The sequence below is a fragment of the Lagopus muta genome, chromosome 1, assembly GCF_023343835.1.
Source record: "Lagopus muta isolate bLagMut1 chromosome 1, bLagMut1 primary, whole genome shotgun sequence".
Taxonomy (NCBI): domain Eukaryota; kingdom Metazoa; phylum Chordata; class Aves; order Galliformes; family Phasianidae; genus Lagopus; species Lagopus muta.
The window spans coordinates 8,999,360-9,015,411 of NC_064433.1; the positions used below are offsets into that span (position 1 = coordinate 8,999,360).

The following is a 16,052-nucleotide window of genomic DNA, read 5'->3' on the forward strand; positions in this document are numbered from 1 at the left end:
TTGCATTTAAGATAGAAAGAGGCTTCTGAATACTAAAGGACAAAATCCAGACAGTAGGAAAATAAGGTTAAATGTATTCTATCTGAAGCCATTTCACAAGAAGTAGAGGAAATGTATGACATATGGTATCAACTACAGCACTTGGAGTTGAGTCTAAAAATGTTTCAAAAGACAGCTGTAAGTTTGCATGATTAAAAGGGGAAATGAAGGATATGATGATATATCAAGAAACAAGGAAGAGTTATGAAACCAGAGGTGGACTTGTGGGATGTTTGTTTGCTTTTCTTATCCATTAGTTTCTAATGTTTTTACTGAATTTATCTTCAAACTCAACCTGCACCTCTGTCTTCCGTTCTGTTTCTCCCAGTGACATCAGTGCTGGCCATTAGCACATAAACTGGGTGGATATTTGAACCTTGAAACCAAATCAAAGAACAATTTAGGGAAAGAGATAATTGCATATCAGCTCTTCTTCCTTCCAATATGTTTAAACAGATTAGATTATTTTAATAAATGTTGAACGTGGTGGAAGCATTTTTGAATAGTATCATCATGTGAATATCCAGTGCCTGTATTTGAATCATAAAAGCTAGTTTTAAAAAAAATAAAAAAATAATAATAAAAAAAGCAACTTATCTCTCTCTATATAATTGTGTCGTATTCTTTGAGAACCAAAAAGAGATATTCCTTGGGAATCACAAGAAGACTAAAGAAGCTAACTGGGCAGAAAGACTGGTGCACTTTCCCCATCACAAGTGATCCTTAGTAATTTTACTTGGCAGACTGTGCATAGCTTTGTGTGCGCTGAGTAAGCGAAGTTGCCATTAGCTTTACTAGGATTTGAAACAAGACTATATACTTTTGTTTATGGTGCTGGACAAGGCTCAGGAACTAGAACATTAGCTTTTTGCTTTGGCACAGATTTCCTGACTAAATTACCTAATTTCTCTCTGCCTCATTTCATAAGAACAGTCAAATCTGTTCAAACCAAAGGCTCATTTAGCCCAGTACCTTGGTTCTCACAAGGGCCAATAATGGATGCCAGTGGAAGAGAATAAGAAGGCAAGCATGCAGCAGTGCTTAGTGATATAGTCTCCCAGGCTCAAGCACTCGTTGTTCAGGGATTTCCTGAATCACGGGTGGAATCTCTGTGTTTAATGCTTTTCAATGATTTGTTTTTGATGAATTAGTTCTGGCGATTCTTGAGCTCATATATCTTTTAAGTATCCACAACATCCCATGCCCTACAAATGGTAACATGTGAGGAGCAACCTTGTATTTTGTTTCCTTTAATCCTTCTACCTGCCAGTTTCTGGTTTTAGAACAAAATGAGAACAATCTTCTTTTCTTCGTCTTTCTTCCGGTTTGCTGTATATTTTTTAATTCAAACGGCTATGGCTTAATGAAGTACTGAAAAGCCCAAGAGTACCACAGATTTAGAGACATAAAAATGGTGGTTTTATTCTTTACTTCTTTCTTTGAAACTTCTGACAGTAAACTTTTTTTTTTCCCAATTGTTTTTAATGTCATTCATTGAAAAAAAAAAAGGAAAAGAGAAAAAAGAAGGAAGGAAGGAAGGAAGGAAGGAAGGAAGGAAGGAAGGAAGGAAGGAAGGAAGGAAGGAAGGAAGGAAGGAAGGAAGGAAGGAAGGAAGGAAGGAAGGAAGGAAGGAAGGAAGGAAGGAAGGAAGGAAGGAAGGAAGGAAGGAAGGAAGGAAGGAAGGAAGGAAAGAAAGAAAGAAAGAAAGAAAGAAAGAAAGAAAGAAAGAAAGAAAGAAAGAAAGAAAGAAAGAAAGAAAGAAAGAAAGAAAGAAAGAAAGAAAGAAAGAAAAGAAAGAAAAGAAAGAAAGAAAGAAAGAAAGAAAGAAAGAAAGAAAGAAAGAAAAGAAAGAAAAGAAAGAAAAGAAAGAAAGAAAGGGAGGAAGGGAGAAAGAGAAAGAAAAAAAAAAGCTATTGTGATTTTAAGACCTTGTTCTTGATCTATAAAATGAGGTACTATAATATTGTTGTCAGAATTGCTTTTTCTGGAAAGATAAAGAAGGAAATGGCTATACACAAAGTGTCAAAAAGTCCTTGAAGCAAATGCATAAACTGTTCCAATTTATTCCAACTGCCTTTAGTTAGTAATATGAGATTTTACTTCTAGCACTGACAAATGAAACATTTTCAGACAGAAATATAATTTTAAATCTCCCATTCTTTATACAAAAAGAAATGCTTCCTCTGGTCATTTGAGGCCTTAATCAGCGCCCAGTGAAGGCTGAGAGTGCCACAGGCTGAACTGGAGCAGATGCTTAGTCATTGGTATGAGAATAAAATGCAAATCCTGCAATTTGACTTCTCTGCTACCACTAACACCTCCTGAAACAGGAAGACAGCTGGGCTATTATATTTCAGATTCCATTTGTAAGTGTTAATTTTAATGCCTGCATACAAAAGGAAAGGAATAGGGCAATTATACTTCATTTACACTGTAAAGTACATCTTTGTACTTTTAACTTTTCAGTTACACTGAAAAGTGCATCTCTAAAAATGGCTGGTGGACCTTGCTAGCCTTTATGTGATTTTTCTTACAAGAAACTCCAGTAGATGTTTGGTCATTTCTCATACAAGGCCATGCTTCTGAGGTCTCCACTTTCCACGGGATTTGCTTGGATAGGAACCAGTTAGAGTTGACAATGTTTCAAAAACACACTTTAATTTCTCAGGAGCCTATAATCAGTTTTCAAATCTTAGGTAAACAAAGCATCATCTATGAAGAAAGGATAAGCTCAGATGAGTTCAGAGGGTGCCTCAAGCAGCACAAACACCTCCTCCTGTTGAAAAGTTTACATGCAAAGTGATAGAAACCTGAGCAGCATTATCTTGCAGATGATCGGGGCAGATTTTAATAAATAAATAAATAAAAGACATGTATTTTCTCCTACTAGTTGGGATCAGTTTTTGTGGACTCAGGACTAACTTACAGTAAGGAAACTCTTAGTTTTAAATCTGTGACATTAGTTTAGAAATAACTCAATATCGTAAAAAACCAAACAAACAACATTTAGAATGAAGATATGCAAAAAAAAAAAAAAGTGGACTCTGATATTTGTCCTACTTAATATCTAAAAATTTTTTTTTCCTTTTAATTACATTGTCTTTTATTGGAGTTGCACAAGTGAAGCTGTGGAGAGAATTCAACTCAGTGTCTAAATATGCTAATATTTATGAATAACAAATTAAATGGACAGTTTGACACCGCAGATGAGACAGTATTTCAGCTCTTACTATTTTTACTAGTACATATATGTGTTTGTGTGTGATTATATATTTCAAGGATCAAGAGTTAAGTGTGGTTAAACATTTATCTTCATAAATGCAAATGAAGTTTTCATTTCCACTGGATATTCTAAAACAAGTAATCAGTATGAATTAGGAAAACATAATTTTTCTTCTTGGTGTTTATTGTCATTACTTTTACGATAACAAAAAGCAGAAGGGTGATTGTAGTGATGCAAGTTTAAAAGTTGTATATTCATCACTTCAAAACCTTTAAATTGATAGTGATGGAGCACAACTGTTCTAATTCCTAGTCATTTGGAAGGATTTGCTGTGACCCCAACTTAACATGTAAACATGGCAAGGGATATGAGTACAGTTCCTCTGGCGTTCACTGAACTTGAGGGGAATCTTTCTTTGACTTCTATAAGCTTCAGGATGAGACTCCAACAGAAAGCAGAATTTGAGAATATATGCATGATGGTCTCAGGGACAACACCTCTCTTGGGATGGCACTCACCCTCAGTTGAATTCTATAGAATCTGTTCTTACTGTCCTTAACCCTCATCTTACCATAATGACAGATCCTGCCTATCCTAATCCACACTTTGGCTGTGATCTTGTGGTGAATGAATAAATAAAAAATCATTTAGATTTCATTAAAACTGGCCACAGAAACTTATCCCATAAGTCTACAGAACTCAAAGGAGTTCTGAGAAGCTTATTTTCTGTATGAAATTGATGCATTTGCTAGTTAAATTTATTCTACAAAATTCAAAGATTATCTATATTGTATTATACTTACTGTACCATACTGTACATTAAAATTCAATACAATATCATACAATACTATGCTATGATCTTTGCAGATGGGATTTTGAGTCAAAGTTCTGTTAAAGAAAGGACAACATATCTTTTTCAAAAATACACCTATCAGTAGTTATGCTAATGAGAGTTGCCAGCTCTGTGCATTCCTGTTTATGAGTGTACATGTAGAAGTGTACATATGAGCTGAGTGTTTATTTTCTTTGTCAGCTTCATTAACTCTCTTCCCTTCTGGGGACGCTTGGATCCTAGAAAATCAGGCAAGGTAGAGAAGCAGGCAAAGAAGAGAATTTTTTCTTTTTCTTTTTCTTTTTTTTTTTTTTTTTTTTTTTTTTTTTTTTTTTTTTTTTTTTTTTGTTGTCATCTTGAATCAAAAGCACTTAAATTCATCTTTTTTTTTTTTTTATGTCAGCAAAGTTTTTGTTGCACTGGGAAAATATCAAACATTCTCAACTTTTCTAATAAAAAAACCCTCAACCTGCATGAAAAATATATTTTTCTCAAACACAGTACCATGAGGAATAATTGCAACTTGTCATGGAGACTGGTTATAATTATGTCTACTGTTAGTTATGTCTCCTTGTGAAGTTAGCTTTTCAACTGTATTGTTCTCTAATGCAATACCAGTTATTAACATGTTGAAGATATTATTTTTTGCTAATGAGGAAGAATAAAATGAGGCTGCATAGTAGGGCTGGGTGAAGTCACGCTGAAAGTGAAGGGTACGAAGACAAAGTAAGTGCTTATTGGAGAGATTTTAAATGTAGGTTTTCCCTTACTGAAGAAAAAAATAGACTACAGAAAGGGTCAGCTTGCTTATTCCAGACCTTGTTCAGTTTGTTGTTTTGTTTTCATTTAACCTGAATACTTATCAGGCACAGGGCTAGACCTGACACTTTACAGGCTTCTCTGAGTGAAATATTGCAGTTAGTTGACAATACTTCAAATAAAAAAAGCTTAGTAGTTGCTCCAGTATTTTCTGAGAATATAATTCTTTGTTGCTCTATGATTTCTTACACAAATTCTTTGAAAGCACATTCAGTACAGCTTATTGTAGTTGGGGAGGATAAAAAAAGGAGTTCGTAATATTTTTTTTTTTAGTTTTTCTTCTCATTCTGTCACTCACAGTCAGATTTTTGAAACCTTTAGTGAGGACTTGGGCTCACAGAGAATGTTTCCACACTGGGAACTGAAAAACAGGCTAAAAAGCAATGAAGACATATCAGTAAATTTTTCAGAAGTGACTAATAGTTTCAAGTATCAGAATTTTAAACTGCCCAGAAGGCATTCTGTGAAAATCAAAGCCCTTGAGCAAGTCTTAAATTGGGTGCTCGACTTGGGGGCATGCAAAATCACTTGGGAAATCAGACAATCTTGGCCATATGCTTAATATGTTAACTCCACTTGACTAGGTCCTTTCTATACATTGCTTCCCCAATTTGCAGTTGTTTTTGTGTTGTAAATAAGATACCCTCGACAAAACCCAACACAGACATGAAAGTTCCCCAGGAAAACTGAAGAACCTTTCTCTTGTTAAACGGCACCCTAATTATGGAGGCAGTTTTACAAACAGTCCCCTGGGGGAAACATTTTCGTTCTCATCAGGAAGGCTCTTGAATAAAATAACACCTTTGCTAACTTCATTTATTTACAACAGGACATAAGAATGAGATTGGGTTAGATTTATTGCCATTACATCACGGATGCTCAGTAATTCATAAAACATTGAGTCTAGGAGTTAGCACTGCTGTTATTTCCTCTGATGCCTGACCTCACCACAGTCTAATAACTTACAGGAAATCCAAAAGACAAAGGGGGAAAGAAGTGGTCTTGAATGCTAAAAATAACCATAGAAAACTAGTACAATCATGTAATAGACTTTGGCCCAATAATTTATTTAACATAATAGTAGAATCTGCTAAAGCAATTAGAATCTGTTCCAAATGTTTTTAGTGGAAAATATGTTGGGGGTAAGAATAAGAACAGTAAAAATTCTGTGAAAAGAGTTGAGACTTTTAGTTTCATGTACTGGTTTTAGCTTTATGTATCTTATTGCTTACATATGCAGACCACTTAATAACTAGACTAGAACAGACAGTCATTGTATGGTAGTTATATTTTCAGAGGTCATCCTATTTGAGTCAGACGGTGATCTCAGGTGATGTATTACACTTGACAACACAGAAAGCTGCAGTACAAAGACATTCTAATTCACAGTGTCCTCTGAGAATTGTTCAATATCCTTCATGGTATCTAGTGTCTGGTATGCTATTGGGATAGCATTTTTGGTGTCTTTACTAATCACTTAAGGTTAGCATGTCATTCCTATTAACAGTGTGCTATTTTTGGTTGTTTGTTTTTATGTGTGTGAATGTTTTGAAAGTTTTGCTAAAGGGATAATGACTCTAAAATGAAATACCTTGGTATTATTCATGTCTACTCATTTATTTGTGCTATCCAGAATTAAAACAATGTTTTGCCTAATGTACTAATTTAGTCAGTATTTTAGGCTTACTGCAAATGGGTAAATAGCTTCTCAGAAAAACAAAACGAAACCCAACTTGCATGTATGTTAGATAAGACTGGCCCACAAATGTATACTTCTTTTTTCAGTTTGGCTCGGCCTACCCACTTATGCTGCACAGTTATTTGAAAGATGCTATTCTTCATATAAATACCAATATAAGTATTCATACTAGTGAATAAGTCTTCACTATTTAACAGTATCAATTTCTTTGTCTTCCAGTTAGAGACAGACGGAATCAAAGTAGAGATAATGAATAGATTAAAATAGCTGTTTCTGAACAGCCCATTTGGCTGTTTTCCCTTTGATTAAATTAACTGAATTAGAATAATGTAGATAGATAATTAAATAGATTGATAGATGGATGACAGACAGATATAAAACACTTCCCTCTTTGCAAAGGTTTCTGATAACTTAATGAATATTAATTCATTTAATTTCAAAAAGTAGCAGAGAAGTATGGGACTTCCGATATTTTATTCAACCAGAACTATTGAGAGTTGTCTAAATTTGGTTCAGTCTAGGTAGACAAGTTTTCCAATCTTTACCCAAGTTGTCTACTATATTTTAATATATATTCTGAACATTGTAAGCCAGAAAAACTTGTCAGTATGAGTGACATATTGAGATAAAAGGAGACACAGAAATCTAGAACTCTGTACTGTTTTCATTAATCTACAAAAGGAAGCATGGAGGTAAAGATGATCACTACAGCTCTTTCAGCTCAGTATCAAAAATAGCATTTTCAGCTATCCAGATTTCAGTGAACTCTGCAAGTGTGGTTGAGTTCAGAACATGTTCGGGGTCTGAAAAGGAAGAGAGGAGAGGAGTTGCAGTGATCAAGAATCTGGGCAAGCTTTTTGAGGACAGGCACAGGGAGTTGGGCAGATACTTACCATTAGTTTTGCAGTTTCTTCAACAAAGATCCTTCTCAATTGCCATTATTACAGCATAGAAAACCAAGAGGCAGGTCCTGCAGAAGCTGGAGACCTTTTCTTAGGAACAGCATTTTGCTAAAAATTTCTCACTTAAGAGTGATTTCCCACAGGGTTTTAAAGCTGGTTTCCGATAGCTCGATTCTGCTGAGCCTCAAGTTGGAAAACAAAATATAATAATGGTGTTCCAGAGTCCAGTATCCTCCAAACATGTGCGAGTGAAAACACATGGAGACTGAATACTGAAAGTCAGAGACTCCTTGTATTTCTTTTCCCCCTTTTTTATTTTAATAATTAATAGTTTGAAATAGTTGCATTATTGCTTCAGTCACTTTTCACCTATTTCCCCAATGGCTACCACTTCCCTCAAAGTTTACAATTGTTTTAATATTTCTATTTTTTTGCATAATTTCTCACATTATATTTATTTACACTTGCACTTTTTAAAAAATAAGGCATTCCACTGGGATGACTTTAATAAAAGTTTCTTATTAAAAGTTCCATAACAGTGTGATTCCCAAACCTGAAACCAAAGTCCTCACTTTTAACAGTTTTCATTATTCAATAGATTAAGTGTGAAATAGGAAATATAATAACAATAACAACATAGCCATATCCCACACAGTTGTTCCACTTAAAATTCTTCTTGAAAAGTAACACAATTCATAAATAAATCACTTCTCATAGACTGAAAGGTACTTAAAAGACTCTGTGAAATATCTTTCATATAGTCATAAAATATGTGCTCAGAAAGTTGTATTGAACTAGAGGAAAATAATGAAAAAAATGAATTATATGGAAGAGGACAGGGAAAAAAAAAAAAGGAAAAAATGTAAAATCATCAGCCTGTGTTCTCAAAGTCAGATGTATCCTATCAGCTGCCTCAGCAGTATTCATTTCAGAAGGGCTACATCCTGTTTGCTCAGACCTAAGTTCATATGAAGCATCTTCTATGGTCAATGAAGAGTGACCTTGCCCTTGGGAGTTGCTGTTCTTGATTGGGCTGACTCGTCATTCACAGGTACTTGTTGCTTTCTGCTGACTGTGATTTGGGCAGCAAATATATCATGTGCAGTTAATGCCTCTGTGTAGAAGAGATAAATCCAAACCTTCTCTATAGTTTTTTTTTTTCTCTGAGCAGGAAGTGAGGCTTTTCCCTTTGTTCTCACTGATGCTGAGTACAGATTTAACTGCCAGCAATTTCTGTCTCAGCTAAGAGACATTGCCGTCTGCCTTAAAGTCCTTCAAATGGATCACCTTCTCCATGTATTGTCATACTCCAGGCAGGTTATTTTGTTTTTTCAGTTTTGTTGTCCCTTCCCTTCCCTTCCCTTCCCTTCCCTTCCCTTCCCTTCCCTTCCCTTCCCTTCCCTTCCCTTCCCTTCCCTTCCCTTCCCTTCCCTTCCCTTCCCTTCCCTTCCCTTCCCTTCCCTTCCCTTCCCTTCCCTTCCCTTCCCTTCCCTTCCCTTCCCTCCTTCCTTTCTTTCCCCAATCTGTTTCTTATATAAAACTCTTTGTATTAGTACAACAGAATCTGTGAGAATGGCCAGGGAAATATTAGCCTCAATAGTGTTCACAGATGTGGCCAAAACTACCTTTACTAGATAAACAAAATATGTTTAACTTATTTCCAAAGTGTCCTGGCATCTTGAATGTTTCTGGACCATCCCACATGATTGTTCATCAGCTTGTCATGAGGATCAGCTAGCCCCTTGAAGTTGCCTTGGAGATGCGCTCCTTGGTATTTATGGTTTGAGGGTTACAAAAGTAAGGATATGAGTTCCTTCAATCACTCTAGCACAGCTGAGGAGCATCACTGCTGTCAAATCCTTCTATATCTTCCATACCTTATAAACTAAGCCTGTAATACCTCTTTTGTGACTGTATGCATTCCATCAACATAGCTTCTTCAGATCATGTACTTGCACTGCATTAATTCATCATCGGCCAGCAGTAATTTTGTTGTGTTAAATTCTGCAATTCTACAACAGTTTCTGTGTGAATTGCCCAAGAAAAAAAAATTGTCTCTTCTCCAATAATCACCAGTTTTCTTACTAGCCATAAACAGTACTAAATTAGGAAAGAATATTTAAAATATAATAACAAAAAACAGTGTGTGCTGTTATCTTTCATCTCCTTGCTTTATTGAGAGAGTTCTGGACTGGGTGGCAGCTGAAATAGATGCAAAGAAAAGGCATTAAAAGTTTCTATACTGGGTATATATACAGATTTATGTACATGTGGATATATATGTGGATATACATTTATGTTTACATATATATGGTTGCTCCAAAAGTTATTCCTCCTGCTTATTTCTGTGAAAACTACAACACTTAACAGACACAAAGAGCACAATAACACTATTTCATAGAGAAAATTCTCAGCTGCAAAATACTGTTTTTCAACATAGTCACCACCATTAGCTATGCATTTTTATCACCTGTGAACAAGAGCCTGTACGCTGCAATCATAAAAATCTGCACCAATGGAGATGATCTGCTGTCGCTGTCACCACTGCTGAAACATACCACCCACCACCTACCTCACTGTGCCACATCCACTGTTTGATGTCCATACACTCACAGCAAGCATCAATGAATGTCAATGGGTGTAATTTTTTCCACATGGAGAATCTTGGTGACACACCTTTGCTTCATAAATGCTTCTATGTCAGATGCCATTTTTGTCAGACTTCCCTTTTGCTGTCATCTGTCACATGGTGACAAAACATAGCAAAATATTGTTGGGAAGCTTCAAACTCTAGTGTCATACCACCAACATCCACCTCTGATGTCATGGGCCAACATAATAAAATAGGAGGAATTAGTTTTGGACCAGCCCTTGTGTGTGTGTGTGTAATGTTGTCTAATGCATTATATACATATATATATAACTTCAGGTTGGTATGGTACTGGCTGGCTGAATTCTATTGCCAGTTATGAAATAAGTGTTGTCAAGTAGCAATGTCTTGTCACCACTCATTATCATGATATAGGAAATTTATTCCAGACATGTTTCAGATGTTTGAAAGTGAATCCTGATAGCCTGTAAAATAATGGAGTAAAATAATGGCAATCATCAGAACTTTTACATTTATTTCAAGGTCTGAAATATATTTCTTTGTGGCCAAGTCTTGACGTCTATCAAACTGTGCACTACAGGAAAGCACATATTTCAAGAAGCCATCTAGAGAAATATATCAATGAGATGAGGACAGGCTGAGAGAGTTGGAACTGTTCAGCGTGGAGGAAAGTAAAGTTCTGACAAGACCTGAGAGCTGTCTTTCAGTATCTAAAAAGGGACTACAGGAAAGAATCAGACAGGCCATTTACCGGAGTCTGTTGTGACAGGACAAGGGAAGATGGTTTTAAACTTAAAGAGAAGAAATTTACACTGGATATAAGGAAAAAACTTTTTACAATAAGTAAAAGTGAAGCACTGGAATAGGCTGCCCAGAGATGGGGTTCATGTCTCACCCCTGGAAACATGCAAATGAGGCAGAATGGGGCTCTGAACAACCTGATATAGCTGTGAATGTCCCTATTCATAGATGGACTGTTGAACTAGAAATAGCCTTATAATAATGAAGGGCCTTATTTAAGGGTCCTTCCAACGCATAACATTTTGTGATTCTATGGTATCACTTACAATCTAACCTTTCTAGTCTTCCACTTGAGGTCAGGGGGAGATGGGACAGAGAGGAGTATATAGGAAAGGTTTTATTTCTCTGTTGACTGTATTTTTGGTGTACAGACAGAGATGGTTTGACTTCAATACTCTAAAAGGTATTTGGGCATATTGCCCTATTTGTGATAGGTGAGACTTCCCATAGTATGTTTATCAAAACTCTCTGGGGCTTCAGGCTATCCAAGATACATTCATTTGACACTTAACAGTGATATATTTATCATAGTTATTAGTCACTGATACATTTGGAAACTTATTATATATAATGTGTGTCTACATTGCATTTTAACTGAAATATGAAAACACTGTGGGATTTCCCTGTCATACCTCCTATTTTAAATGGTTTATTCTACAATCACAAAGAAAAGGGTAGATCATTTTTGACTTAGGCTGACCCAGTTTCCACTCTTTTTTGCTTGCTATATACCAATATCAGTGAAGTTACAGTGACATAAACCAGAGGAATATAGTAAAAAATCAGATCCTTCCTATATCAAATCACTTTCCACATCTGTTTCCTATTTGTCCATAATGACAAATGGAATAATCTTGGGAATATCTTCTGCTTTAACTGTCCTGCCACTGACTTTATAGCCTTATCAAATATCCATTGGTGTGCATGTTGAGCAATTATCATCTACTAAGAAGAAATCCCAAGTAAATGTAGATTGTTAATAACATTTTTCAATAATGGCTTGTAGCATTAGTGCCTTTTTATATTACTGTAGTTGAAGTAGAGCATTCTCCTGAATTTACTGCTTTTATTTATTGTGCAAGTTCTATATATGTACGTACAGCATTTAAAACAAAATCTTTTTCATTATTAAATCATTTCTGGTCAGAAGGAGTAAAGTCAGAAAATTGCAGAGAAGTGAGGAATGTGTCTGGACTATTCAAAAGTAGAAAGGACAAAAGGAAAGTAATAAATTTAATATTATGCAAGATATTACAGATACAGGATGACTATACAAATATAATCAAGCAGGCTACATCTACAAGATTGTGCTTGAATTCTAGGATCAAATTTCACAAAGTTTGCCCCAAGTTTTTATCTTTCAAAGTAGGAAATCTCTTCAGATAGGCTGTTCTGCTAAACAGTCCATTTTCCCTTCACCTTTTTTCACCAGTAAATGAAGTGAAATGTTAAGAGCTTCTGGAGTTCCCTTGAAAATATCAGCTATTTGTGTGATTGATCTTCACATTAAAAAAAAATATATATAATCAAAGTAATTGAGTTAGTTTATTTTTATATTTTACATCCTACAACAGCACTATGGAGCGCCAAAGATCTAGCACTGAGCTCTGGAGCATTATCCTTGAGAATGAAATAATTGTGTACAATTAATTGAAGCTTTTACTTTCGAACACAAGACAATACAATATACTTTCTGGAGTTCACACACTAGTGAAGCTTCTCTGTTCTGAAGTTCTTGTGTGAGATTTAGTACAGAGAAGAGAAGGAAAATGGGCAACTTAAGAACAGCTTGTAACTACTTTAAGGGTAGTTACTCTCATTCTTCCACATCATAGTAGATAATATAACAAGGACTGAAAGCCACAAATGATTCCTCAGATGAAAAAAAAGGATTAGTTTGGTTTTTTTTGTTTGTTTGTTTGTTTGTTTTTGTTGTTGTTGTTTTGTTTTTAGAGAAAAAAAAAATCATTAAGGGTGCAATGGAAGGTTTTCAAGACTTGTTTAGAAAAAACTAAAGCTGAGTAACAGCCTGTGCTGGCAGTAGTCTTCTCTCAAATGGAAGCTACATATTTCTCTATATTGTAATATTTTCTCAGTTGATTTATTCTATGAATACATATACTTTAGTCATATTCCACGCTACTTTTTTTTTTTTTTTTTTTTTTCTTAAAACAGATAATTATCTCTGATCAGACAGCAAGAAATTCGTATTTAATTTATATTTATTAAAATACTGCCTTCGTCATCTACCTCAAAGAATTTTTAGGTATTAGTGACTGAGAACTGGGTGCACAGAATAATTCCCAGAATTATTGCCAGAGTATGTCCTGGCTTTAGAGTTCCATGATTTAGTTAGGTGTCAATGGAAATTAACCGCAGTGCAGATGGAAAAATGGAAATTTTAGCTTTTACTGTGCCCTGTGCAATTCTTCTATCAACATAATGTCTACTATGCAAAAAGCATTTATTATTCTGGTTTTACCCTTAGTGTAAAACATAAAGTAAACAAACTATTATGTTTGATTGGCAGATTTGGTCCCGCAGTTAAAATTAAAATCATTAAATGTACTGAAAAGCCAATTGCTTTGGATTTACTGACCTTGATTTGAGTTAGTGTTGACTGAGGCCTTTTTTAATCTTGTTTTATAACCCCATGTACTGTTCCCCCCAACTGCCATTTTGTAAAAGTCGCATTGCACATTACTGAAAAACAGCTTTGCTGATGAAGTTAAAATTGTATTTGATCATGTAAAACCAGTAGGTCACTGAGAACTCAAGTTCAGGTTTAGCATCCTGTAACACATTAATCTACACTTTCATTTTTTCAGTCAAAACATTGAAATTCCAGCTTCTTCAGTTGAAATTACACAGGCATATTCTTTGTGAAAGCGCAGGCTGTTCAATGAAACCAGGTAAAGTGTATGTGAAGTAGACTAGATGAGGCACAAGCTGTGTGCATGTATTTGTGCTTTTGAGTACCATCAGCACAATACTGATTAGAAAATGGGGACTTTTTTCAGATACTCTCCTAGTGTAATTTCACTTCTCTTGAGCAAAAAAAAAAACAAACCACCAAACAGTATGCATTACATATACAGTACTCTATTTAATTCAACTTATTTTTCATTTCATCAAATAAAATTGTTTTTTCCTTTCTTTTTTCCACTCCACAGGACAACATTTTTAGGATGGAAGATTCACATTTTGAAAACGGCCGAGGGAAAAGCCCTTACGATCCTAAATTGCTGACAGCTTCTCTTTTAGTAGGTAGGTGCCAGAGCATGAGTTCAGTGAGATATTCATTCACTGCCAGTTCCCTGCCATTTTTATTTACTTATTTATTTATTTTTGCTCTTCACAGCACCTATGGTAGGACTTTGTTTTATTTGTTTTCTGTCTAAGCTGACGTAGTCATTAGTCATTCCAGTTTCATTTTTCAATACAGTTGGCCCAGCCGTCATGAGAGCAGAGTTTGTGTAAGACAAGATTCAAGTATCACACTAACTGCTTTACCACTGTGTGACATCTTGTTTCTTCAGAATCAGAACTAGGTGACTCTGGAGGTATTTTAATTGCCCACTTCACTGTGTGCCCTCACAGATGGTTGCGCCAGCACATCTGGGAGCAAAATGAGAGCAGGAATAAGCAATTCTTCGTATCAGTACTGTAGCCAAGTAAAGTCCATCACCAAGTTGTACTCACATCTGAGTTGAAGATATACAAACATTCACAGGTCCAGGCCTTAAAATGTTGTTTCAGTTGAAAAGATGTATCTGACGGTGAATGCAATTAGACTCCTATCCAGAAAAGAGGGATTTCAATAAATTAAGTATATTTGAATTAGTAATACTTAGTTTCATAGAATATGTATGTATGGAGCACCTGGCATATGTTAATCTAATTAAACTAATCTAATTGATTTAATTTATATAATTGATTTAATTTATGTAATTGAATTGTGTTTGTTGTTTTTCCTTCTTCCTTCACAAAAAATGTTTTGTGAGATGAAATTAAGGGAAGAAGAAATTGAGAGCAAAACAAAGTTGATTCTTATTTCTGTAAGAACTCTGCCTAAGAGTAGCCACTTTATCCTTAATGTGTAACTTTCTGGCACTTAATCACAACTTCAAATCCAAGGAGACAGCAGTAGTCTCAGAAGCCTGCAGATTTTCTTATCACAGAAGCCTTTGGAAAATGACACATAACCAGATACACTGTGTTCTCTGGGACTACGTATGTCTAGTATTGCTTAGTGACTACAAATTTTATTTGCATTGTATTTAAAAGTGAAACTATTCAAAAGAGGCAACAACAAAAATTTAATCTTCAGTGTGCTTCATTTCCTGATCTTCGAAGCTCCTAATGTTCACAGGTGATGAGCTACCCTGGGGACATGCACTTTTTGAAAGGAAAAACAAGAAAGGCTTCCACATCTTGCCCCAACTTGTATCCTGAACAAACAGAAAGAAAGAAAAAAAAAGTATGTGTAAAAGTCCAGTGTATAAATTAGTGCCTGGAGCAACTTGAATTTGTGTCATAGCTACTCTCAAGGGATTGGCTTTACTATTTACTTTAATGTACAGTAAAGAAAGAGAATGATGGCAAGCCAGTATTACATGGTATACCTGGTATGCAACTGCACAAAATCAACAGCGTCTAGCTTTTCGCATTCCTTTTTTTTTCTACTCAGTTATGCACAAATATGATTGTTTTATTTCCCTTGGCTTAGATTTCAAGTCTTTAAAGCATCTTTGTTTTTGTGAGTCCACTCCCTATCTCAATAATTTTCACTCCATGTACTATTCCTCCTAATAAACAGTAGACTGAGCATCATATTTTGTTTTAAATCAGCCTTCCATTAGAGTCATGGTTGTATTAACACTGTAGAAAATGGCACAAATTCAACATTCAATGCCGGTGACTAATTGCAGCTCCAGTGACTTACAAGATTCATGTTGAAGCTAAAATTAGCATTCCTGCATCCTGAATGTGAACATCCTTTCTGCTCTGCCTCCTCAGAGCTACCTCACAGTTATATTGTGTCGTTGATTATAATGCTGCAGTTGTTTCAATATTTTAGTGAAGTTCTACTGATATTAAGAAGCTGTACAGCAGATTCACTCTGG

At 35.3% G+C, this 16,052-nt stretch overlaps 1 protein-coding gene across 1 annotated transcript in view; it reads left to right on the forward strand.

Moving 5' to 3' along the window:
* SEMA3A (semaphorin 3A) overlaps positions 1-16,052 on the forward strand; it is a 170,990-nt gene that overhangs the window by 86,549 nt on the left and 68,389 nt on the right. Inside the window, exon 5 of the mRNA XM_048934056.1 lies at positions 14,100-14,193. Within this exon, the coding sequence (XP_048790013.1) occupies positions 14,100-14,193 (94 nt within the window). The remainder of the gene's footprint in view (positions 1-14,099; positions 14,194-16,052) is intronic.